A 26,863-nucleotide genomic window follows, 5' to 3' on the forward strand; every position below is an offset into this window, starting at 1 on the left:
AGATCTAAAATAGCCTGTCCCCTTGACCGTTTCTTGACATCCTGATCTTGAAAACTATCTTGTGTGCATCCCGTGAACTCACCCTCCACACAATTGCTGCAGACTTGATTTGCCCAGTCCGAATGAAGCTCCTTCAGACATTTCCCCTTGGTTGCATGGCGGCACAGTGGTTAGCACTGCAGCCACAAGGACCCTGATTTGATCCCAGCCTGGGGTGATTGTCTGTGTGAAGATGGCACGTTCTCCCCGTGTCTGCGTGGGTTTCCTCCGGATGCTCCGGTTTCCTCCCACAGTCCAAAGATGTGCAGGTTAGGTGGATTGGCCATGCTAAATTGCCCCTTAGTGTCCGAGGGTTAGGTGGGGTTATGAAAATGAAAAATGAAAATCGCTTATTGTCACGAGTGGGCTTCAATGAAGTTACTGTGAAAAGCCCCTAGTCGCCACATTCCGGCGCCTGTTCGGGGAGGCTGGTACGGGAATCGAACCGTGCTGCTGGCTTGCCTTGGTCTGCTTTCAAAGCCAGCGATTAGCCCTGTGAGCTAAACAGCCCCTTGTGAGCTAAACAGCCCCTTGTGAGCTAAACAGCCCCTTCGGTTATGTGGATAGGGCGAGGGAGTGGGCTTGGTGGGGTGCTCTTTTGGAGGGTCGGTGGGCTGAATGGCCTCTTTCTGTACTACAGGAATTCTGTGGTTCCATGACTCCGTGGCACTTCAGCCAACCAAAGTGGGGCCTTCAGATGTAGAAATCTGGAGCCTGCCCACTATTCTTGCCGCTCCTCTTCATGTCTCTGTGTAAAAACGATACCTGGAGGCTATTTTATATGAATGTTTAACACTAAACTGGGAACTGTCATAATATACACATCAGTATATAATGGTGCAGAGACACACACTGACTGACACAGAGCAAGACCAATCAACACACACAACACAGCAGCCAATCACCAGTTAGAGCACGGTCACTATAAAGACAGAGGGTACTAGCTTTCCCGCTCATTCGGGATGCAGCCTCTAAGAAGGATAGAGCTTGCAGCTTGCAGCACAGATCATCACCATGTGCTGAGAGTATAGACTGGTTAGGATAGGCATAGGTCTTCAGTTTAATCTAACATAGTGTCGACCCACAGTGAAAGTATGTTCAACAGTTTCGAGCTTAATAAAATAGTGTTGTACTATTTCAAGTGTTGGTAGCCTGTATGTGTTACTGCCAAGGGAAACGCAGTCTCCACAGATCCCGAGTACCCAACACATCAGGAACATGGGTTGTAAGTTCTTTCAAATCTTCAGCTAAATGGTTTTGTGCACATGGAGCCTTTCGACACGGCAGATGCAGATGGGGTCAATTAAGGTTATGATTCCCCCCTGGCCGAGCCGGTGTACACCCTCACCGTACACAGCTCCATCTGGTCATCGCAAGGAGTGATGGACTCGAGCCTCCCTGATGGATGTTGCTGAGAATGGATCATCTGGCTCCGAGCTCCATCCTGCTCTTACTAAACCACTCCCAAAGCGGGAGGGGGGGGGGGGGGATACATTTTTCATTACACGATTACCCAAAATAATCAGGCTGACGTCACTCAATCTGGTCAAGGATTCAACAAATCCAGTTCTGTCCAGCTTCAGTAAAATGTAAAGCCGGTTTGTTTTGTGTCTCTCGCTGACAGTTATATTTAAGACGGAGGTAAAAGATTAGAGCCTCGAGACACCTGTGTCAACAAGGAGGTTGTCCGCAATACTTCTCTTTGATTCTTGTTAAAGTTACACTGTCTGTCTCTCATAGAACAGAGAACATAGAACATTATAGCGCAGTACAGGCCCTTCGGCCCACGATGTTGCACCGTCCTGTGAAACTCCTCTAAAGCCCATCTACACTATTCCCTTATCGTCCATATGCCTATCCAATGACCATTTGAATGCGTTTAGTGTTGGCGAGTCCACTACTGTTGCAGGTAGGGCATTCCACACCCCTACTACTCTCTGAGTAAAGAACCTACTTCTGACATCTGTCCTATATCTATCTGCTCTCAATTTAAAGCTACGTCCCCTCGTGCTAGACATCACCATCCGAGGAAAATGGCTCTCACTGTCCACCCTATCTAATCCTCTGATCATCTTGTATGCCTCAATTAAGTCCCCTCTTAACCTTCTTCTCTCTAACGAAAACAGCCTCAAGTCCCTCAGCCTTTCCTCATATGATCTTCCCTCCATACCAGGCAACATTCGTGTAAATCTCCTCTATACCCTTTCCAATGCTTCCACATCCTTCCTATAATGCGGCGACCAGAACTGCACGCAATATTCCAAAGCGGCTGCACCAGAGTTTTGTACAACTGCAACATGACCTTATGGCTCCGAAACCCAATCCCTCTACCAGTAAAAGCTAACACACCGTACGCCTTCTTAACAACCCTCTCAACCTGGGTGGCAACGTTCAGGGATCTATGTACATGGACACCGAGATCTCTCTGCTCGTCCACACCAGCAAGAATCTTCCCATTAGCCCAGTACTCTGTCTGTCTGTCTCTGTATTCCTGAGGCTATAACATCCATACCACTTCTAGCGTGTGTGTCTATAATGCTGTCCTCCAAAATCTGTGGTTTAAACCTACTGGAACACCAGGAACTCTCCTGTGTTATAAAATCTTACATTCTAGCGCAAGAATCAATTAGGTGGCATGGTTTCCCTTAGCATGATACAAGTGCCACCAAACTTGGTGTTGGCAGCAGTGCCCCAGTAGGAGGAGCTCCTGGTGTTTACCAACCCGTCCCTCTCCACACCCGAGCTAATATGCGGGCAACCGCTGTGGATACCAGAGTTACACCAGGTGAGATTGGCTCATATTTACCGGGCACAAATTCCACCAGTTCTGCCTTGTGGACAGTTTGTAACCGACTTCGAGGAAGGATCAGACGCTAACCGCATTTATTTAACCTTCATTTAGCCAAACTGCAGCAATCCTGACAGTCAGTGGGCGCGATTCTCCACCCCCCCACGCCGGGTGGGAGAATAGCGGGAGGGCCTCCCGACATTTTTCACGTCCTCCCGCTATTCCCCCCAACCCCCGACCCACGCCACGAATCGCCGCTCGTCGTTTTATTACGGCGAGCGGCGATTCTCCGAAGTCGATGGGCCGAGCGGCCGGCCCTTCACGCCCGTTTCAACACGGCAGCAAACACACCTGCTCTCTGTCGTGGTGAAACGGGCGCCAGATGCCCGTTTGAGGCATCTAGAGGCCCGATTGACACGGGAGCACTACGACTGTGCTCGGGAGGGGACAGGCCCGCGATCGGTGCCCACCGATCGTCGGGCCAGCGTCCACAACAGACACACTCTTTCCCCTCCGCCGCCCGGCAAGATTAAGCCGCCACGTCTTGCTGCGCGGCTGAGGCGAAAGACGCCAACTGCGCATGCGCGGGTTGGCGTTGTCCAACCTGCGCTTGCGCGGCTGACGTCATCGTCAGCCCAGGGTGTGTCTCCTCCTGTCAAATTATTTCGGGGCCTCACGGTAGCATGGTGGTTAGCATCAATGCTTCACAGCTCCAGGGTCCCAGGTTCGATTCCCGGCTGGGTCACTGTCTGTGTGGAGTCTGCACGTCCTCCCCGTGTGTGCGTGGGTTTCCTCCGGGTGCTCCGGTTTCCTCCCACAGTCCAAAGATGTGCAGGTTAGGTGGATTGGCCATGCTAAATTGCCCGTAGTGTAAGGTTAATGGGGGGATTGTTGGGATACGGGTTACGTGGGTTTAAGTAGGGTGATCATTGCTCAGCACAACATCGAGGGCTGAAGGGCCTGTTCTGTGCTGTACTGTTCTATGTTCTATTTATTATTTGGACTGATTACTTAAATTTAGCTCCAGTCCAGGTGGCGCTAACCCGTGTTGGACTCAGACATCCTAGTGGGGTCTAAAAGTATGTTGACGGTACAATAATGCAGGATTGCCAAACCCCGGGAGCCCACCCGGGCCGCTAGGCCTAGAACTGCTGTCTCATAGCGCCAGGGATCCGGGTTCAATTACAGATTCGGGTCACTGTCTGTGAGGCGTCTGCACATTCTCCCCGTATCTGCGTGTGTTTCCTCCGGGTGTTCTGGTTTACTTCCACAGTCCAAAGATATGCACGGGTTAGGTTGATTGGTCATGCTAAATTGCCCCTTCGTGTCCAGGGAGGTGCAGCTGAGGTGGGGTTACGGGGATAGGGCGGGAGAGTGGGCTTGAGTAAAGTGCTCTTTCAGAGGGTCGGTGTAGACTCAATGGGCCGAATGGCCTCCCGTGGATCTTTTTCCAGTCAATGTGACTCTTCACTGACCTGACCTGCGTTTATCACTTTGAGCCTCTCCTGGTCTAGTGACTCCAGCTCTCTCTCCCCCTGCGTTCTCTGGGATGGCAAATATCCAGGAGATTGTGGGAAATTTCTCCTTATTTCGAGGAAGGGACGGTCACCATCTTGCCATTGAAAGGCCCCAAGTTGTTGGTTTTCAGTAAAGAAAGCACGGCCGATGGTTACTTTTGGGAAAGGTATCTGTCCACACGATCACCACAGTTACTCCAGATTTAGATTTTACAAATAATAATCTTTATTGTCACAAGTCGGCTAACACTCACACTGCAATGAAGTTACTGTGAAAGGCCCCTAGCCGCTACATTCCGGCGCCTGTTCGGGTACACGCAGGGAGAATCCAGAATGTCCAATTCACTCAAAAAGCAGGTCTTTTGGGACTTGTGGGAGGAAACCGGAGCCCCCGGAGGAAACCCACGCAGACACGGGGAGAACGTGCAGACTCCGCACAGACAGTGACCCAAGCCGGGAATCGAACCTGGGACCCTGGAGCTGTGAAGCAACAGTGCTAACCACTGTGCTACCGTGCTGCCCGACATTCACCTTGGCTTCTCCCATGTAGATTTGATGATGACTAATGGCATAGGCCTCCTCCCCATCCTGCATTTTGTCACGAGGCACTGGCTCTGCTTTTTGCTGGTGACACTGGATGTTTTGGGTGTGTGTTGGGAGTGGGGCACATTGCAGACTGCTAATCTTGTCCCACTGCTGTAACAGCACAAACACATCCCCCCCCCCCCCCCCCCCCCATTCCCCAAACCACTTCTTGCACTTTCAAGGTCCAGGGGATGTTGTGCTCCAAGTGGTGAAAGTTAATTTAACCATCAGCCATGAGGGTCACTTGCACGGTGTTAAAGGAACCATGTTTACTCTTCTTAAAGCTGCAATCCCTCCCATGATTTTTTTTGTTACCTGGAATTATTTAGTGAGGAATTGAGGAGTGTTATGGGTCAGGGTTTAGAGAACCCCAAAGTATATCGTAGAGTTCACCTGGTCCGTAACTTTAAATAGATTTTGGTTATGGGGAGCATAAGGGACCCACTTAACAGGTATTATGCAACAGAGATCTAAAGTATGTTTAAACAAAAACAATGTTTATTCCATGAATTCAGTTATCATTTTATAAACACACACAGTAAACATCTTCGCAGCCATCAACTCAAATACTCCCCCCAAAGAATACAGTACTCTATAAGTAACCCTTAATCTTTCCTAGCAACATCCATAAGACCCTCTTCAACACAGACATCAGGTTTAAATTCTCTACTGAAAGCAGTTAGCACTTTTAAATTAGCAAGCAATTTGCAGACATTCCTTTCATACAGAAATATATCAGAATTACCCCTTGTTTCTCTGGATGCAGCTCCCAATCTTCAAAACAATACCAAAACACACCATGTAGCAGACAGCCCAAAGCGAAAGTAACACAGACAACCCAGCTCCACTCACACTCTGACATCACTGCAGCTATTTGATAAACCTAATTTCTTAAAGGTACATCCACTGCAGCTATTTGATAGACACCCATTTCTTCAAGGTACAGGAGGAAGGCGTAGAGAATTCTGCTTCCAGTCAATTTATTTTGGGAATGTGGGGGGCATGCTTTATGTTAGTTTGGATCGAGATGACCAGCTGTATGTGCAGCGGTGATCCTCCCTAATGGTCTGCTTAAAAATTGAACCAAGTGATTGGAATTGGTGTATGAAAGACCCCGCCCTTCTCTTTTCTTCACCCACCCCGCCCGCAGACCTGCTTTATGGACTGGTGGTACCTCTGAGTTTGTAAATACAGGTGGGGGCTGTGTAATATGAGCTTTCTACTGCTGTGTTGGTGGTGTCTTTCTGTGAAACTTTTTCTTTCTTCCTTTTACTGCTTTGTGGATTTCCTCTGTAGGAAAGTGCTGCCTTGGCAGATAGATTGATCCAGGTATGACTTCCCACTTTCTTCCGTGGCCTTTTTAAAACTTGCTAACTCCTCCAGAGCAGTGCCGTTTTAACGCGTCTCGCCCGGCGAGGTAACCTCCTGTCGCGCGCGCGCCCACCCCGCATGCTGCATGGTTACCCCTGTGGGCGCACTCACTGGAATCCAGGCTTCAGGCCTCGCTCGCGCTGCCAGGCCACCCGTGGTAAGTAAATGTGAAGATTAGTGATACACAGGAATAGCTGCCCGGAGCCAGACCTGGCCGGTCCGTACTGGGGGTGGGGGGGGGGGGGGGGGGGGGGGGGGAGGAGAGAGGGGGGGGGGGGGGGGGGAAGAGAGAGAGGGGGTGGGGGTAGTTGTCATGCCCCTCGATAGGATCACCGCAGCTATGATTTGCAGTACAAACTGGACAAAGGGATGCATGTATGTGTATCCTGTGACCAGTGCACTTGGTGCTTTGTGCTTGGAGGTTGTATACCCAATGAAGAAAGAGGAGCTGAGATTTAACACTGGGTGAAAGAGTCTGCACATCTGGGCACAGCGGCTTCCCTGAGGGATGTGTGCCATACGTGTGTGTTTACGTGTGTGTGTGTGTGTATACGTGTGTGTGTGTATGTGTACTGTTATTCCATACACTGTAACGCGGGTAAATGTCACGTGAAGCCGATTGTATTAAAGCAGCAAGTTTCAACATTCTTGTGTATCACACGTCTGAGCATTTAATCGGCCTCTGTGGATGAAGAGGATTTCATGTGATGTTGCTGGATTTAACCTCACTGGGTGCATGCTGCAGGCTCCCGTAAACCTCTGTAACGAGCGGAACAATACTAATGCTGCGTACCCAAAGCATGCAAAGCCCTTGAAGGAGTGTTCCTTGGCACACTGGAATACCTTGGGAACTCTGCGTATCTGTACTGACGCTGCAGATAGAAATGCCTGAATAACAAGTCCCAATCACTGCATTGTCCTGCTGCTTATTCTAACCAGTGCTGTTTAACAGTGTGACGCGGGGATGATCACGTTCTCGGTCCGAACCTCGGGTTGATAGTGTTTCACATTTTTATTTTGAAGTTGTACGTGCTGCGCGCGCAGCGCTGGGACATGTTGGCTCACGTAATATGTTCCTTGTCACTCTGGCAAGAAACGCAGCTTGAGGACAGTTCTCAGCCCACTTCATCCTAAACCCACCACTTGGAAAAGGAAGGGCTTTGAGCTGTACCTCCCCCGTGGTCCTGGGTCAGCAGTGTGCCGGGCTGCCGCTCAGACACACCGCTGGGATGGCTGGAGAGGTGACGGATTCAATTCCGTTCATGGCTCCTGCTGAACACCTTGGTTCACACAGTAAGGGTAACACGAGGGACAAAATTGGCCCCCCGAACAGTTTGAGAAATATGTCTGTGGCAGCCAGTTAGTAAAGGAATGCTCTTTTTAATCCTTTCATGCACATTTTTGTTGGGGGGAGTGGGGCAGAGAACGTCATAGGGGTTAGCACTGCTGCCTCACAGCGCCAGGGTCCCAGGTTCGATTCCCGGCTTGGGTAGCTGTCTGTGCGGAGTCTACACGTCCTCCCTGTGTCTGCGTGGGGTTCCTCCGGATGCTCCGGTTTCCTCCCACAGTCCAAAGATGTGCCGGTTAGGTGGATTGGCCGTGATAAATTGCCCCTTGGTGTCCAAACAATGTTAGGTGAGGTTATTGGGTTAGGGGGATCTGGTGGGTTGTGGGCTGACGCAGGGTTTCCTTTGAGGGGTTCGGTGTTGACTCGATGGGCCGAATGGCCTCCTTCACTGTAGTCATTCTGTGATTCTACATGTTCTGCAACTTATTAAACCGAGGGCAAGGAGATTGACGATGCCTGCGCCACAGGAAGATTATTATAATTATTTCAGGTAATTGTGTTTTGATGAATGCTGATAAGATCGGGGCAGCAGGGTAGCATGGTGGTTAGCATAAATGCTTCACAGCTCCAGGGTCCCAGGTTCGATTCCCGGCTGGGTCACTGTCTGTGTGGAGTCTGCACGTCCTCCCCCTGTGTGCGTGGGTTTCCTCCGGGTGCTCCGGTTTCCTCCCACAGTCCAAAGATGTGCGGGTTAGGTGGATTGGCCATGATAAATTGCCCGTAGTGTCCTAATAAAAGTAAGGTTAAGGGGGGGGGTTGTTGGGTTAGGGGTATAGGGTGGATACATGGGTTTGAGTAGGGTGATCATGGCTCGACACAACATTGAGGGCCGAAGGGCCTGTTCTGTGCTGTACTGTTCTATGTCTATCCCGTACCACAGAACCTTATAATTTTGACCTGTAATTTGCACAACCTGCCTATGCAACTGGCCAATGGAACTCCTTGGAACTGCTGATACGTGCTGTGCGACGCACTCTGAAGACTTCGAAACAACTCCCAACGTATTTATTTCAAAGCATTGACGTCTGGAGCGTTATTAAACCTTTACCAATTCCCAGAAGGTGCATCAATCAAACTAGGAAAGGATTTTGTCCTCCAATGTTGCACCTTTTTTTTCGCATTTTCAAAGTCAAATCTCGCGCACGTTGTACGCATTCTTTCTCACAAACAGGATTAAGTTTGATCCCAACGACACGCCCCCCTCCCCCTCCCATTTCTCCTGGTTTGACAGGAAAGGCCGATGAGTGACCTTTTCCTTCCCTGGGAAATTCTGACCAGGCTGACCACGCCCAACGTTAGCCGAAGATCGCTGCCCGAAGCAAGTTGTGATGTGGAGATGCCGGCGCTGGACTGGGGTGAGCACAGTAAGAAGTCTCACAGCACCAGGTTAAAGTCCAACAGGTTTGATTCAAACACTAGCTTTCAGAGCGCAGCTCCTTCCTCGGGTGAATCTCCACTGTCTTCACCTGAGGAAGGAGCTGCGCTATGAAAGCTAGTGTTTGAAACAAACCTGTTGGACTATAACCTGGTGTAAGACATCTTACTGAAGCAAGTTGGCAAGTGGAGGAATTTCTCATTAGGTTGGCCAATGGATTCAGGTTTCAGTTAGCTGCTGAGAGGGAGTGGCAGAGTGAATACACTGGGCTACCCTCTGAAACTGAACAAGATGACGTCTAATTGATGCTGCGCATTAAGAAGTTATGTTTTCCTCGAATTCTTCTTTGGAATTTAAGGAAGGGTGAACTGATTCTCCAATAACAAAATTAAACTCAAAACTGCCGATCTCTGACTGACAGCCAACTACCCCGCCATATCCCACTGTCTCCCCCCCATATCCCACTGTCTCCCCCCATATCCCACTGTCTCCCCCCCATATCCCACTGTCTCCCCCCCATATCCCACTGTCTCCCCCCCATATCCCACTGTCTCCCCCCATATCCCACTGTCTCCCCCCCCATATCCCACTGTCTCCCCCCCATATCCCCCTGTCTCCCCCCATATCCCCCTGTCTCCCCCCCATATCCCCCTGTCTCCCCCCCATATCCCACTGTCTCCCCCCCATATCCCACTGTCTCCCCCCCATATCCCACTGTCTCCCCCCCATATCCCACTGTCTCCCCCCATATCCCACTGTCTCCCCCCCATATCCCACTGTCTCCCCCCATATCCCACTGTCTCCCCCCCATATCCCACTGTCTCCCCCCATATCCCACTGTCTCCCCCCATATCCCACTGTCTCCCCCTATATCCCACTGTCTCCCCCCCATATCCCACTGTCTCCCCCCATATCCCACTGTCTCCCCCATATCCCACTGTCTCTCCCCCCATATCCCACTGTCTCCCCCCCATATCCCACTGTCTCCCCCCCATATCCCCTGTCTCCCCCCATATCCCACTGTCTCCCCCCATATCCCACTGTCTCCCCCCCCATATCCCACTGTCTCCCCCCTATATCCCACTGTCTCCCCCCCATATCCACTGTCTCCCCCCCTATATCCCACTGTCTCCCCCCCATATCCCACTGTCTCCCCCCCATATCCCACTGTCTCCCCCCCATATCCCACTGTCTCCCCCCCCATATCCCACTGTCTCCCCCCATATCCCCTGTCCTCCCCCCCATATCCCACTGTCTCCCCCCCATATCCCACTGTCCTCCCCCCATATCCCACTGTCCTCCCCCCATATCCCACTGTCTCCCCCCCATATCCCACTGTCTCCCCCCCCCATATCCCACTGTCTCCCCCCCATATCCCACTGTCCCCCCCCATATCCCACTGTCTCCCCCCCATATCCCACTGTCTCCCCCCATATCCCACTGTCTCCCCCCCATATCCCACTGTCTCCCCCCCCATATCCCACTGTCTCCCCCCCCATATCCCACTGTCTCCCCCCATATCCCACTGTCTCCCCCATATCCCACTGTCTCCCCCCATATCCCACTGTCTTCCCCCATATCCCACTGTCTCCCCCCCATATCTCACTGTCTCCCCCCATATCTCACTGTCTCCCCCATATCCCACTGTCTCCCCCCATATCCCACTGTCTCCCCCCCCATATCCCACTGTCTCCCCCCCCATATCCCACTGTCTCCCCCCCATATCCCACTGTCTCCCCCCCATATCCCACTGTCTCCCCCCCATATCCCACTGTCTCCCCCCCATATCCCACTGTCTCCCCCCCATATCCCACTGTCTCCCCCCATATCCCACTGTCTCCCCCATATCCCACTGTCTCCCCCCATATCCCACTGTCTCCCCCCATATCCCACTGTCTCCCCCCCCATATCCCACTGTCCTCCCCCCCATATCCCACTGTCCCCCCCCCATTTCCCACTGTCTCCCCCCCATATCCCACTGTCTCCCCCCATATCCCACTGTCTCCCCCCCATATCCCACTGTCTCCCCCCCCATATCCCACTGTCTCCCCCCCCATATCCCACTGTCTCCCCCCATATCCCACTGTCTCCCCCATATCCCACTGTCTCCCCCCATATCCCACTGTCTCCCCCCATATCCCACTGTCTCCCCCATATCCCACTGTCTCCCCCCATATCCCACTGTCTTCCCCCATATCCCACTGTCTCCCCCCATATCTCACTGTCTCCCCCCCATATCTCACTGTCTCCCCCCATATCCCACTGTCTCCCCCCATATCCCACTGTCTCCCCCCCCCCATATCCCACTGTCTCCCCCCCATATCCCACTGTCTCCCCCCATATCCCACTGTCTCCCCCCCCATATCCCACTGTCTCCCCCCCCCCCCCCGCCATTGTCCACTGTCTGCCCCCCCCCCTCCCCCGGGGTGAGTGCCCTGTTGACGAGCCGAGGTCAGCACATCTCCGGGGTTTCCAGCGCAGAGCTCCATGCACACGGATTACAGTTTCCCATCTCCGCCTCCTTCAGCGGCTGGCCGCGAACCTTTTGTTCACAGCTGATTTCCACGCCCAGCCGACGTGCTTTTGGCCGTCACCCTGTCGGGATAGATCGGGCTTCGTTATCTGAGGCCGTGCCGTGTTTTTGACGTTGCTGTGACCTCTGTCCAGGAGATGGAGCAGCGGGAGCATGTGGGTGGGCGTGTGTCGGTGCCCGATAGGGACGAGGATGAGCAGCAGTCTGTGCTCAGCCCCTCTGCTGTCCAGGCAAAGGGACTGCAGTCGATGGGAGCAGCTCTTCTTGTTTGGCTGAGAAATGGAGATTGCGGTGACTGGGGGGGCAGAGCAGACGTTTAGTGTATGTGTGGAAGGAGGGCCAGTCAGGTTGCTGGTGGGGGTACGGGTTCCTGCCCACTCTAAGGGGGCTCGCCAGCATTTTGGCTGTTGGGAGTTAGATCTTCAGTTGAGTGCTCACTGATCAGAGGCCAGGCGAGTGTTGTGACGAGCTGTGCGTTGCCGGTCTGTTTGACAAGTCCTTCTGCTGCGTGGCGTGGGAAATGTGTGCGTTATGGCAGGGTTCATTTTTACCTCTATTGCCAACTAGTCCAGGTCCTCTGGCTTTGTTTTGTGCCAGGGCTGTGGGTCTACCTCTTGGCTCCACTTCACAGGAGCTGCAGTTATTCATTTCCCATCATCTGCCAGTATTTCCATAGTCTGCCGGATTCCAGATCTGCTTTCGCCGCCCTTGTGCCCCAAAATATACAGGCACGGTGGCCTGAATTTCAAGTGAATTGTCCTTGCGCCTGTCCCTTCAATCTCCATCATCTCCGCATCACCATTTCCCCTCCACCCTTCCCGTGACTTCAGCTGCTTGTGATTTTTGTCAAATGTTCATCTCGGCCTGTTTTGGTTTGGCTCCAATGCGATCTGTCTTCACACTGACTGCCCCTTGCATGGCCCAAAATCTCTTCAGTCCCCTTGTTGGGTCACCGTTTATCCCTCTACGATGGGTTGTCGCACAGTTACTGTTCCTGGTGATGTGTTATCACACTGTGCCCATACCCGGGGCTCCCTGAGGTTTCAGATTCTTTCAGTGCTATCACTGGCCATTCCGTTTACTACTTTCCCATTCTTTTCTGCCTTCCCCATTCCTGAAGGTGCAGACCCCGTCCTTGGGAATAATCCCTGCTGGCTGTCTTCCTCCTCTCTTGTCTGGTGCATCTGATGGTGAAAGACAGCAGGCTGTTGGACAATGCGCCGGTTCACAATTTAGCCCTTCTGCTCTATCCCCACACTCAGTAAGGTTGTCCTGCAGACAGTGTAGCTGAGTTTGTCCAACTGAGCGCAGATTTGAGGCCTTCCCCTCTCTCTGTTGTGGTTCCTCTCCTAGCTTGATAGCTTTACTGTCCCATTCGGCAACTCTGTTTTTGTACAAAGGGGCTAATGAACTGGAAGAACCTTCAAAAGAGCGCAAGCCTATTTCTTTTCAGAGGTATTTGTACTCTGTGAGAGAGTTGGAAGCCCATCCGTGTCACTAACCTTTCTCTCCTTCATGGCTTTCTCTCCAGGGGCAAGTAACCAGGGCGCAGGAAGCTGAAGAGAACTACGTCATCAAGCGAGAGCTGGCTGTGGCCAAGCAGCAGTTCAGCACGACCAGTGAGAAACTGGAACAAGCGCAGAGCACCATTCAGGAACTGCAGGAGCTCCGGGTAAGGAAAGGCAGGTGTGGGAGTCCCTGCATTTATCGAAGGCTCGGTGGGCTCACAGGCAACAAGCACTCGGTGTAATCTGGCTTCTCTATGCCGATCCCTCGCTTGACTTGGCGTCTGCAATGGTTAAGACCATATGTTGACGTTGCTGTTATACTGAGCCGAGCTGAATCTTCATCCACTGGTGGCTTGTTTGCGGGTTCATGTCCACCGACCCCACCACCTGGACAGCTCGATCACCCCCGTGACATTTCTGATCTTCCTCGTGAGGAGAGAAAGGAATGCAATGCCTGGTCCCCCATCTCATGCTTCGAGCAGCGGGGGGAAAGATCTGAGAATGGGCCACCTTAATGCAAGGGGCTGAAAAACCACGTTTTAAAACGGGCTGCAAAAGTATTTCTCAGGAAGAGCGTTCTTCCCTTACACTAGGTTTACAGACTTTACAGGGCAGAAGGAGGCCATTCAGCCCATCAAGTCTACTATAAAAGAATGACTAAGGTAAGAGTAGGGCCAGTCAAGGACAGTAGTGGGAAGTTGTGCGTGGAGTCCGAGGAGATAGGAGAGGTGCTAAATGAGTATTTTTCATCTGTATTCACACAGCAAAAAGACAATGTTGTCGAGGAGAATACTGAGATACAGGCTACAAGACTAGAAGGGCTTGAGGTTCATAAGGAGGAGGTGTTAGCGATTCTGGAAAGTGTGAAAATAGATAAGTCCCCTGGGCCGGGTGGGATTTATCCTAGGATTCTCTGGGAAGCTAGGGAGGAGATTGCTGAGCCTTTGGCTTTGATCTTTAAGTCATCTTTGTCTACAGGACTAGTGCCAGAAGACCGGAGGATAGCAAATGTTGTTCCCTTGTTCAAGAAGGGGAGTAGAGACAACCCCGGTAACTATAGACCAGTGAGCCTTACTTCTGTTGGGGAAAAGTCTTGGAAAGGTTTATAAGAGATAGGATGTATAATCATCTGGAAAGGAATAATTTGATTAGAGATAGTCAACATGGTTTTGTGAAGGGTAGGTCGTGCCTCACAAACCTCATTGAGTTCTTCGAGAAGGTGACCAAACAGGTGGACGAGGGTAAAGCAGTTGATGTGGTGTATATGGATTTCAGTAAAGCGTTTGATAAGGTTCCCCACAGTCGGCTATTGCAGAAAATACAGAGGCATGTATTCAGGGTGATTTAGCAGTTTGGATCAGAAATTGGCGAGCTGGAAGAAGACAAAGGGTGGTGGTTGATGGGAAATGTTCAGACTGGTGTTCAGTTACTAGTGGTGTACCGCAAGGATCTGTTTTGGGGCCGCTGCTGTTTGTCATTTTTATAAATGACCTGGAGGAGGGCGCAGAAGGATGGGTGAGTAAATTTGCAGATGTCACTAAAGTTGGTGGAGTTGTGGACAGTGCAGAAGGATGTTACAAGTTACAGAGGGACATAGATAAGCTGCAGAGCAGGGTTGACAGGTGGCAAATGGAGTTTAATGAAGAAAAGTGTGAGGTGATTCATTTTGGAAGCAATAGCAGGAAGGCAGAGTACTGGGCTAATGGTAAAATTCTTGGTAGTGTGGACGAGCAGAGAGATCTTGGTGTCCATGTCCATAGATCCCTGAAAGTTGCCACCCAGGTTGAGAGGGTTGTTAAGAAGGCGTACGGTGTGTTAGCTTTTATTGGTAGAGGAATTGAGTTTCGGAGCCATAAGGTCATGTTGCAGTTGTACAAAACTCTGGTGCGGCCGCATTTGGAGTATTGCATGCAGTTCTGGTCGCCACATTATAGGAAGGATGTGGAAGCATTGGAAAGGGTATAGAGGAGATTTACAAGGATGTTGCCTGGTATGGAGGGAAGATCTTATGAGGAAAGACTGAAGGACTTGAGGCTGTTTTCGTTAGAGAGAAGAAGGTTAAGAGGTGACTTAATTGAGGCATACAAGATGATCAGAGGGTTAGATAGGGTGGACAGTGAGAGCCTTTATCCTCGGATGGTGATGTCCAGCACGAGGGGACATAGCTTTAAATTGAGGGATGGATATAGGACAGATGTCAGAGGTAGGTTCTTTACTCAGAGAGTAGTAAGGGCGTGGAATGCCCTGCCTGCAACAGTAGTGGACTCGCCAACACTAAACGCATTCAAATGGTTATTGGATAGGCATATGGACAATAAGGGAATAGTGTAGATGGGCTTTAGAGGGGTTTCACAGGACGGCGCAACATCGAGGGCCGAAGGGCCTGTACCGCGCTGTAATGTTCTATAAACCCACACCTCCACCCTATCCCCGTTACCCAGCAACCCCACCCAAACTTTTTGGATGCTAAGGAGCAATTTAGCATGACCAATCCACCTAACCTGCACATCTTCGGACTGTGGGAGGAAACCGGAGCACCCGGAGGAAACCCACGCAGACACGGGGAGAACGTGCAGACTCCGCACAGACAGTGACCCAGTGGGGAATTGAACCCGGGTCCCTGACGCTGTGAGGCAGCAGTGCTAACCACTGTGCCACCTCATCGCCCTGATACTCAAACCCTGTGAAATAAAAGGTGTGTTTGCCTCCTCTGCGGTGTGTGGTCCCTGGCCTAATAACAACTCTCAGATTGAATAAATGTGGGATTATTGGCCTAATTCTATAATGATTAGCAGTGGATCCCAGTGGCGTTAATCTCGTGTGCTGACAGATTTCCTCAGGTTGTCACATTCTGAGTGGTGTTTAGCGATACTTCCTGCGACGATAGTGTGTTGCCTTGCAGATAATGAAACAGTTTCTACTCGGCAACCATGAAACCGTTGAATTCAAAATCAGCATTCGGAGCAGAATAACACTTGTGCAATTGCTTTGAATCTCGATGCCCCCCCGGCACCTGAGCTGTGTTGCTACCTGCTGCCCTATATATTTTGATCCTTCAAACAAGTGAGGGAGCTTGGTGTGCGACACGAACCAGCTCCGCTCCTCACACAGTGAGACCAGAAGCAGCAAAGTGATGCGTGCTTTGTGCTGAAGCAAGCAAGTCGACACGTGCCAACGGAACAGTATTCAGCAGGGTGCGATGCACAGGTGGCCCCTGTCGGACAGTTTAACTGTGCACCCGTGCGCTGACGGTGGGAGCAAAACAACCTCCATTTCGTTCAAGCAGGTGCTGCGTTTCTTCCAACTGCTTGGCAGCATCTGCAGCGTGAGATTTGGCTGCTCCACTGAAGGCTCAGAGGTTAAATGTGTCAGTCAGCGCAGGCTGCTGTTGTGGTCACACAGTTCTGTCTTCCGTCGGTCACTTATACGAACAGTGTGAGTCCTTTGCAGATTCCCAAATTCTGCTTCATCGCAGCCGACGGTTTCCTTCTCAAAATGTTTTTAGAAAGAGGTGTAAAAATGCACTTTGCTCCATGCAATAATCTAAAAGCCACCCCAGATGTATCTGTGCTATTGCAATGAGCTGGTTGCGTTTAACCTCCCCGTTGCTTATTTAACTGTTAAAGTGACACCACTGACTCATTAAACATTCAACGTCGGGGTGGCAGACTTTTCTTTTCCTCGAATCGTAGAACCCCGACATTGCAGAAGGAGGCCATTCGGCCCATCGAGTCTGCATCGACCCTCCGAAAGAGCGCCCTATCCCCGTTAACCCCACCTAACCACAGCTTCAGACTGTGGGAGGAAACCGGAGCACCCGGAGGAAACCCACGCACGCACGGGGAGAACGTGCTGACTCCGCACAGGCAGTGACCCAAGCCGGGAATCGAACCTGGGACCCTGGAGCTGTGAGGCAGCAGTGCTAACCACTGTGCTACTGTGCTGCTCACTGGTTGTCTTGCTCCCCTCTCCCTAAGTAACCTGCCTGTACGGTTTGGAGTCCCGACAGCTGAGATTGTAAATCTACCCCTGGAACAACCAGGTTATTGATGTGCAATCATATCAATTAGGGGGCCTCACGGTAGCATGGTGGTTAGCATCAATGCTTCACAGCTCCAGGGTCCCAGGTTCGATTCCCGGCTGGGTCACTGTCTGTGTGGAGTCTGCACGTCCTCCCCGTGTGTGCGTGGGTTTCCTCCGGGTGCTCCGGTTTCCTCCCAAATCCAAAGATGTGCGGGTTAGGTGGATTGGCCATGCTAAATTGCCCGTAGTGTAAGGTTAATGGGGGGATTGTTGGGTTACGGGTTAGGTGGGTTTAAGTGGGGTGATCATTGCTCGGCACAACATCGAGGGCCGAAGGGCCTGTTCTGTGCTGTACTGTTCTATGTTCTATCTCCTCCTGATGCTGCAGTGCAGAATGGAAAGGAGAGTAAGGAACTATTTTTGTCACTTTTCCTTTCTGCAATAACCTCCTCCTTATACTGGAATACTGCGAAAGACAAAGTGTAAATTGTTGGCTGTGGAACGGTGCAGGAATGGTTTACAGGCTGTAGTTTTGACATCCACTCCGCACAGGAAAACTCCAGAACTTCCCAGTGTTTTTTTCTGAAACCCTTCCTTTAAACAAGCGCGGAACTGTTTTTTGGGAAGAGAGGCATGTTTAATTAATCAGTAAGCATTAGACTCACTGCGTCATTTTTTTTGAGGTGTGTAGTTTGACCTTGATTTTAGTGGTGAAGAAATCAGTTGTGAAATCTCGCATTTGGGGTTCAGTTGGACGAAAGCCACAGTTCCAGATGTTCAGCATTGAAACGTAGAAGACGGATTAGTTAAATGTCATACATCTAGATTTTCACCAGTCGGTCAAAGGCGAAACGCGCGTTTGGCTCTTCCTCGCTCAGCTGACTGCACTACAACTTTGAGTAGAGTTTTGAGATTTAATCTGTATGCCGTCTTCCCTTAATGTTACGTTGGCAGTACATTGGAGTTTTTAAAAATGTGAAATCTAAATTTGATTGGATTCAGTTAGCCCTTGCCTCTAATTCTAGGCGTGGGGTGAGTGTCCAGGTGTTGCATTGCCAGAATTTTAGTGGTGACTTGTCAGCGATCGATGAAATATTTAACCTCAGGCAGGAAATCTTTACCGGGGTCAGGTACAGAACTTGCTCTGCTCATTTTCCTTCATTATGAGAATTGTTTTCCAAACAACAATTTATACTTCAGGAGAGGAGAGTGCCGATTGGTTGGCAAGTGGCCTCTGTTCTTTGCCGTCAGGAAGGACATGTACACACGTTGCGCCTGTTTCAACCGAACAAAATGGGCAGACAACCTTTCACCCGTTCATTCCCCGGCTTGACCGGTCCGAGTTTGAGTTGAAGCAAAGACTTGTCAGTCATCAGCTGACTGCTGTATTCTCCATGGCACCATCCCGACCAATGAGAGCCCACTGGCCCAACAGCATGCTCTTCTCATGAAGTGTAAATTGTTGTTTCCTTTACACTCTGTTCTTGCGACTGCACCAATGGGGGCAACATAAAAAAACTTTGACTTATCTTTTATTTGCTATATATATATATAAAACTTTCTGTGACTCATGCACTAGCACACCCAGGTCTCTCTGCACAGCAGCATGCTTTAATATTTTATTGTTTAAATAATAATCCCGTTTGCTGTTATTCCTACCAAAATGGATAACCTCACATTTGTCAACATTGTATTCCATCTGCCAGACCCTAGCCCATTCACTTAACCTATCCAAATCCCTCTGCAGACTTCCAGTATCCTCTGCACTTTTCGCTTTACCACTCATCTTAGTGTCACCTGCAAACTTGGACACATTGCCCTTGGTCCCCAACTCTAAATCATCTATGTAAATTGTGAACAATTGTGGGCCCAACGCGGATCCCTGAGGGACACCACTAGCTACTGATTGCCAACCAGAGAAACACCCATTTATCCCCACTCTTTGCTTTCTATTAATGAACCAATCCTCTATCCATGCTACTACTTTACCCGGAATGCCATGCATCTTTATCTTACGCAGCAACCTTTTGTGTGGCACCTTGTCAAAGGCTTTCTGGAAATCCGGAGTCGCTGCAGTGCCGTGCTGGCCCCCCTGTGAGCTGCAGGATCGCTGCTCCTGGGGGCCTGTTGATGCCGTCAGGAAACACAATGACGTTTACGACGGCGTCAACACTTAGCCTCAGGATCAGAGACTCCCGCCCATTATGCTTGTCTGTGTTGGGCTCGATGTACCAGCTCTGTGTCCGTTGATCTAGGCTGCCTAAAACTCGTCACGTTATTTTGTTGGGCCCTGTTAGCTGGGGCGGCTTGGCTCGGCATACCTGCACCTTGCATTGTCTCACCTTTCAGAGCGGCTGTGGTTGTGTTTCGCGACAGTGATTGCACATAGGTTTGCGAATTGCTGCACAATTGCCATGATGTGTAGCCTTTTGATTCGCTCATACTTGATAAGGAGCCTGTATTTATACACTGGCGTTCACCTTCTTGACCAGTTCATACCCACCGGGGTCCCACGCAACTGTTAGGAATGAGCGACTGGCCTGTTTTGAAGGTATTGGCTAACCATCACTCTGGGAGAAGTCCTGTAGAATCAGAGAAAAGTTATAGCATGGAAGGAGGCCATTCAGCCCATCTTGTCCATGCCAGCCCGAGGACATCCAGGTGCCCTTTCTAACCCCACCTTCCTGCACCCTCTCCATAGCCCTGTATCTGACAGCACTTTCTAACCCCACCTTCCTGCACCCTCTCCATAGCCCTGTATCTGACAGCACTTAAGGTGCAGATCCAGGTACTTTTTAAAAGAATTTCTGCCTCCACCACCAACTCGGACAGTGAATTCTGGACTCCCACCACCCTCTGTGTAAAAATGTTCTTCCTCACGTCCCCTCGACACCTTCTGCCATCAATGTCCCCTGGTTCTAGAATTCTCCACTTTGCAGCTGTATAGAACCTTAGTTCGGCCACACTTGGAGTATAGTGTTCAATTCTGGTTGCCACACTACCAGAAGGATGTGGAGGCTTTAGAGAGGGTGCAGAAGAGATTTGCCAGGATGTTGCCTGGTATGGAGGGCATTAGCTATGAGGAACGGTTCAATAAACTCGGTTTGTTCTCACTGGAACGACGGAGGTTGAGGGGCAACCTGATAGAGGTCTACAAAATTATGATGGGCATAGACAGAGTGGATAGTCAGAGGCTATTTCCCAGGGTAGAGGGGTCAATTACTAGGGGGCATAGGTTTCAGGTGTGAGGGGCAATGTTTAGAGGAGATGTACGAGGCAAGTTTTTTTTACACACAGGGTAGTGGGTGCCTGGAACTCGCTGCCGGAGGAGGTGGTGGCAGGAGGGACAATAGTGACATTCAGGGGCATCTTGACAAATACATGAATAGGATGGGAATAGAGGGATACGGACCCTGGAAGTGCAGAAGATTTTAGTTTAGACGGGAAGCATGGTCGGCACAGGCTTGGAGGGCCGAAGGGCCTGTTCCTGTGCTGTACTTTTCTTTGTTCTCTGTTATCACTTCACCATGACATCTCTTATCAAAGTTCCAAGTAACATCCTCTGTGATTCTGATTGTGACAAAGATAAACTATCCCTCCTCGTTGCATTGAAGATCATCCTCCTCCAAAACCTCTGCCCTGGTGTCCGGCTGAGTGGCAGTGCTGCTCTCACCTGGTCCCATCCTTGCCCATCTCACCGTAGCAAGCGAATCACTCGAAATGGCTCCTCTTCCTGCTCCTGCACCGTTCCCTCCAGTGCTTCCCCCAAGGATTGCCCTTCTCCTCTTCCTCATCCCCCTGCTGCCCCCTCAGCAACATCCTCCAAAGTCTTCACGTTTCTCACCCAGTGCCGCCTCTCCTGTATCCCCCATTGTTGCTAAACTATCGGACCGCTGGGCGCACACCCAGAAATTGGAGCAGAAATTCCCCCCAATTAAATATTTGGGATCCTGAAACCATTGTCCCAGGTTCTTGCTCCAAGCTCTGCTCCCTAGCTACCAAATCCCCCCCCCCCCCCCCACAACCCTCCCTGGCAACAGTTTGAGATTACAGCACGTTATTCACAAAAAGGGAAAATGCTGGGATCGCTCAGCCTTGTGGAGAGAGCAAATAGAGAGAGTATTTCATGTCCGTATGATTCCTCTTCATGCACGTTATTCACATCCTTGAGGAGGTAATGTTCGCCCTGTGCTGTGCCTAATTTTCAGAGATTTGTCTATCCCGGCCATGGGGGTTTCTAACATCCCAGCAAAACTCTTGACCTTCTTCTCACCGATGTTGCATTTCTTTTTCTATAATGGGGTTCATAGAATCATAGAATTTACAGTGCAGAAGGAGGCCATTCGGCCCAGCGAGTTGGCACCGACCCCTGGAAACAGCACCCGACTTAAGCCCCACGCCTCCACCCTATCCCCGTAACCCCACCTAACCTTTTTGGACGCTTAAGGCCAATTTAGCATGGCCAATCCACCTAACCTGCACCTCTTTGGACTGTGGGAGGAAACCGGAGCACCCGGAGGAAACCCACGCAGACATGGGGAGGACGTGCAGACTCCACACAGGCAGTGACCCAAGCCGGGAATCGAACCTGGGACCCTGGTGCTGTGAAGCAGCAGTGCTAACCACTGTGCTACTGTTCTATAACCTGTAGACAATATCTTGGGGCTTGCACAGATTAATCATTATTTTGTTGGTTGTTCTAATGCATAAAACCCGACTTGCCCTTTTTAATTATTTTTTCCCCCACCTGCTTGTCGACCAGCCACAATTCTGGTGCTTTAATCAGACTGTGCGTCTCTGCCAATGGGACTGCATCTCCTCACATTCTTTGAGATTGTTACCCTCCGATCCTGCCGCCCTCCCTTGCCCGCTCTCTGCCTCCCAGTCAGCCAGATTTGGCACTTCCGCTGCTGCGCTGTTTATTTTGCAATCTTTCAATCTGCTTGAGATACGCTGTTGGTGGCTGCCCTGCTCACTTGGGTATCAGATGCCTGCCTTCCCTTGCCTTCCCCACTGTGGACTCTCACACACTCAGAAACTGGTGCCCACAAAGAAATTGCAACATCCACCCAAGGCGAAAGAAAGTTTCACCAGTGCCTCCTCCAGAACAATGTCGGCCCAGTAAAGTTCACGCTGGCTGCGATTGAGAGAGGACGATTCGGCCTTTCGGGATAGAACTGGGGGGCAAAATGGCACTGGTTCTCTGATAACAATGAGGAATTGGGGATTGGGAAGAGAAGCCGGAAGGGCTGACGTTTGTCAAACACCATGCAGACTCTGAGCCCGCAGGGGCTTTCTGCTGTCTGTCTCCGCATACACGTTGCTCCCTCCGCGCCGCACCCTGTATACAGATGTGGAGCGCCCGTTTAATTTAGCTGCATCACCAGCCGGCACTTTGTCTTTACTGGCCAACCCTGAGCTGACGTGAACACGGCCCCCTTACTTTGAGAGCCAGCTGGTTAAAAAAGCCTCTGTCACAAGGCAGTTGATCAGATAAAGGAGCTGTGAAACTGCAGCCGTCAATCTCACAGCAGAGCCTGCGGTTTTCAGTCATTCTAACACTAATCTTTTGCTCAGATTGGGTGGAGCGGGTGAGATTTAAAAAAAAAAAGAGAAATGCCTTTTGCAGCTGATAAACTATCAAATCTCGAGCAGTCCGTTGTGCAGCTTGTAAATTGCCAACCCTTCGACTGGGTGATGGCTTTTTCAGTTACCTTGCGTCCCTGATTTGAATCTTTCATTTATTTTTACTCCGGAGACTTGGGCGCCACTTTAGTCCAGCGTTTGTTGCCCATCCCTAATTTCCCTCGACCTGAGGGGTCTGCTCGGCCGTTTCAGAGGGGCAGTTAAGAGTCGGTCACATTGCTGTGGGTCTGCAGCCACACGTAGGCCAGACGCAGTCAGGGCGGCAGATTTCCTTCCCTAAAGGACATTGGTGATCGCGATGGGTTTTTACAACAATCGGTGGTAGTTTCATGGTCCCGTTACTGAGACGACGTTTTCAATCCCAGCTTTAATGAATTGAACGTAAATTCCACCAGCTGCCCTGAGCTGCCCTAACCCCCCCCCCCCCCCCAGAGCCTGAGCCTGTGTCTCTGGATTACCAGCCCAGTGACATTCCCACTACATCATCATCTCCCCCAATGTTCTTTTTTCCTCTTCGACTGATTTCCTAAGTTGGCAGTGATCTGTTCCCTCTCAGTCAGAGCTGGACAGCGGCACGGACAGGGTGGGTAGGGAGCAGCTGTTCCCCTTAGTTGAAGAGTCGGTTCTGAGGGGGACACAAGTTCAAGGTGAGGGGTGGGAGGTTTATGGGGGGTTTGAGGAAATTGTTTTTTTACCCAGAGGGGGGTGAGGGTCTGGAATGCGCTGCCTGGGAGGTGGGGGGGTCTGGAATGCGCTGCCTGGGAGGGGGGGGTGAGGGTCTGGAATGCGCTGCCTGGGAGGGAGGGAGAGGGTCTGGAATGCGCTGCCTGGGAGGGGGGGGGAGAGGGTCTGGAATGCACTGCCTGGGAGGGGGGGAGAGGGTCTGGAATGCGCTGCCTGGGAGGGGGGGAGAGGGTCTGGAATGCGCTGCCTGGGAGGGGGGAGAGGGTCTGGAATGCGCTGCCTGGGAGGGGGGGGGAGGGTCTGGAATGCGCTGCCTGGGAGGGGGGAGAGGGTCTGGAATGCACTGCCTGGGAGGGGGGATGAGGGTCTGGAATGCGCTGCCTGGGAATGGGGGGGGGAGAGGGTCTGGAATGCGCTGCCTGGGAGGGGGGGTGAGGGTCTGGAATGCGCTGCCTGGGAGGGGGGGAGAGGGTCTGGAATGCGCTGCCTGAGGGGGGTGAGGGTCTGGAATGCGCTGCCTGGGAGGGGGGAGTGAGGGTCTGGAATGCGCTGCCTGGGAGGGGGGGGTGAGGGTCTGGAATGCGCTGCCTGGGAGGGGGGTGAGGGTCTGGAATGCGCTGCCCGGGAGGGGGGGAGAGGGTCCGGAATGCGCTGCCTGGGAGGGGGGGGGAGAGGGTCCGGAATGCGCTGCCTGGGAGGTGGGGGGGTCTGGAATGCGCTGCCTGGGAGGGGGGGGTGAGGGTCTGGAATGCGCTGCCTGGGAGGGGGGGAGAGGGTCTGGAATGCGCTGCCTGGGAGGGGGGGGGGAGAGGGTCTGGAATGCACTGCCTGGGAGGGGGGGGAGAGGGTCTGGAATGCGCTGCCTGGGAGGGGGGGGGAGGGTCTGGAATGCGCTGCCTGGGAGGGGGGAGAGGGTCTGGAATGCGCTGCCTGGGAGGGGGGGAGAGGGTCTGGAATGCGCTGCCTGGGAGGGGGGGAGAGGGTCTGGAATGCGCTGCCTGGGAGGGGGGGGGGGGAGAGGGTCTGGAATGCGCTGCCTGGGAGGGGGGTGAGGGTCTGGAATGCGCTGCCTGGGAGGGGGGGGAGAGGGTCTGGAATGCGCTGCCTGAGGGGGGTGAGGGTCTGGAATGCGCTGCCTGGGAGGGGGGGGGGGGGGTGAGGGTCTGGAATGCGCTGCCTGGGAGGGGGGGGGTGAGGGTCTGGAATGCGCTGCCTGGGAGGGGGGTGAGGGTCTGGAATGCGCTGCCAGGGAGGGGGGGGAGAGGGTCTGGAATGCGCTGCCTGGGAGGGGGGGGGAGGGTCCGGAATGCGCTGCCTGGGAGGGGGGGGGGAGAGGGTCCGGAATGCGCTGCCTGGGAGGTGGGGGGTCTGGAATGCGCTGCCTGGGAGGGGGGGGTGAGGGTCTGGAATGCGCTGCCTGGGAGGGGGGGAGAGGGTCTGGAATGCGCTGCTGGGAGGGGGGGGGAGAGGGTCTGGAAAACACGCCTGGAGGGGGGGAGAGGGTCTGGAATGCGCTGCCTGGGAGGGGGGGAGAGGGTCTGGAATGCGCTGCCTGGGAGGGGGGAGAGGGTCTGGAATGCGCTGCCTGGGAGGGGGGGAGAGGGTCTGGAATGCGCTGCCTGGGAGGGGGGGAGAGGGTCTGGAATGCGCTGCCTGGGAGGGGGGGGGGGGAGGGTCTGGAATGCGCTGCCTGGGAGGGGGGGTGAGGGTCTGGAATGCGCTGCCTGGGAGGGGGGGAGAGGGTCTGGAATGCGCTGCCTGAGGGGGGGTGAGGGTCTGGAATGCGCTGCCTGGGAGGGGGGGGGGGGGGGGTGAGGGTCTGGAATGGGCTGCCTGGGAGGGGGGGGTGAGGGTCTGGAATGCGCTGCCTGGGAGGGGGGTGAGGGTCTGGAATGCGCTGCCAGGGAGGGGGGGAGAGGGTCTGGAATGCGCTGCCTGGGAGGGGGGGTGAGGGTTCTGGAATGCGCTGCCTGGGAGGGGGGGGGGGTCTGGAATGCGCTTGCCTGGGAGGGGGGGAGAGGGTCTGGAATGCGCTGCCTGGGAGGGGGGGGGGGAGAGGGTCTGGAATGCGCTGCCTGAGAGGGGGGAGAGGGTCTGGAATGCGCTGCCTGGGAGGGGGGTGAGGGTCTGGAATGTGCTGCCTGGGGGGGAGGGGGGGGGGGGGGGGGTAGAGGTGGGTTGCCTCACATCCTTTAAAAAGTACCCGGATCAGCACTTGGCCCATCGCAACATTCCAGGCTCTGGACCAAATGCTGGCAAATGGGATTGGGTCGGCAGGACGGGTGTTTCTCATTCACTGGGACAGTCTCGAGAGGCAGAAGGGCCTCTTCTGCACTGCATTACTCTGTGATTCTGAGAGAACTGGAAATAGGATGAGATTTATATTGCAGTGGGAGGGGTAGAGCAGTAAGGGCTGGATAGAGGGCCAGCTATACGTGGAGGCTAGGGAGCGATTGGAAGGCTGCTGATTGTGGCACAAAAGAGATCAGAATGGGCTAATGGCAGAACAGAGATCAACAGTGTGTCCAAGGGCAACTTGGAACAGGGAATAGATAACCCTGGTGGGGTGGGATAGGGGGGAGGGGAGACCATGGGAAGAAATAAAAATAAATAGAGATAAAAATGGAGTGGGAGGAGAGAGTTCACAGTCTGAAGTTGTTGAACTCATCAATCTGGAAGGCTGTAACGTGCTTAATGGGAAGATGAGGTGCCTAACGCAAACTGGAGGAACAGCACCTCATCTTCCACTATCAGCACAACTCTTAGCCATGACAGAGTCATCCACTTGCCCACGTTAGCTCCCTTCTCTCTCCACAGATGCTGTCAGACCTGCTGAGGTTGGCCAGCACTTTTTCTTTTTGTTTCAGATTCCCAACATCCGCAGTAATTCTCCTTTATCTTTGTTGCTCGTTCTGGGTGAGTGTGCTTTACACTCAATTTGGCTCTGTTTCGTTCCTTAGCTTTAGAGTCGCCAGGTATCGTTACGATACCGCCACAAGTTTCAAGTTCAAGTTCAGACTAATAACTCCATACACCAGTTAGTAAGTTCAAACAAGACACGTTTAATATAAGACAGTTATCTACTAATCATGCATATAAAACTACAAGACTAGGCTAATCCTCCCGCTATAACAGGCCAATACTTATCTGGATAAGGGGACTGCCGGATCAGGGAACAACGGCCTCTAGCTTTGTCCTGGGTCCGCATGCTTCCAGTCGGTATGGACTAAAGGGGTCAGGAGTGTCTACTCTCGTAGTGTGCGTTGTATGACACTTACTTGATGGCGGCTGCTGGCCAGGCCTCTCCTCTCCGTGGTCAAGTTCGAGAGCTGCTACAAAGGTGTTCTTGTTGGGAGGGCTGGCAGAGAGAGAGAGCTGCGGTCGGGGTCTCTGTCTTATACCTCTCCCAGGGTCTCGCGCCCACCTGGGCGGACCCTCTATACTCT

At 52.4% G+C, this 26,863-nt stretch overlaps 1 protein-coding gene across 10 annotated transcripts in view; it reads left to right on the forward strand.

Annotated features, from left to right (window-relative positions):
* LOC119957087 (EVI5-like protein) overlaps positions 1-26,863 on the forward strand; it is a 311,414-nt gene that overhangs the window by 212,742 nt on the left and 71,809 nt on the right. For 8 of the 10 annotated variants that reach the window (XM_038784762.1, XM_038784759.1, XM_038784754.1 and 5 more), the window contains 2 exons: positions 6,226-6,258; positions 13,088-13,228. The exons of 1 other annotated variant lie outside the window; for it this stretch is intronic. In XM_038784762.1, the coding sequence (XP_038640690.1) occupies positions 6,226-6,258; positions 13,088-13,228 (174 nt within the window). The remainder of the gene's footprint in view (positions 1-6,225; positions 6,259-13,087; positions 13,229-26,863) is intronic. One more of the 10 variants, XM_038784761.1, reaches the window with a different exon arrangement.

This window comes from Scyliorhinus canicula, chromosome 25 (genome assembly GCF_902713615.1).
Source record: "Scyliorhinus canicula chromosome 25, sScyCan1.1, whole genome shotgun sequence".
NCBI lineage: Eukaryota > Metazoa > Chordata > Chondrichthyes > Carcharhiniformes > Scyliorhinidae > Scyliorhinus > Scyliorhinus canicula.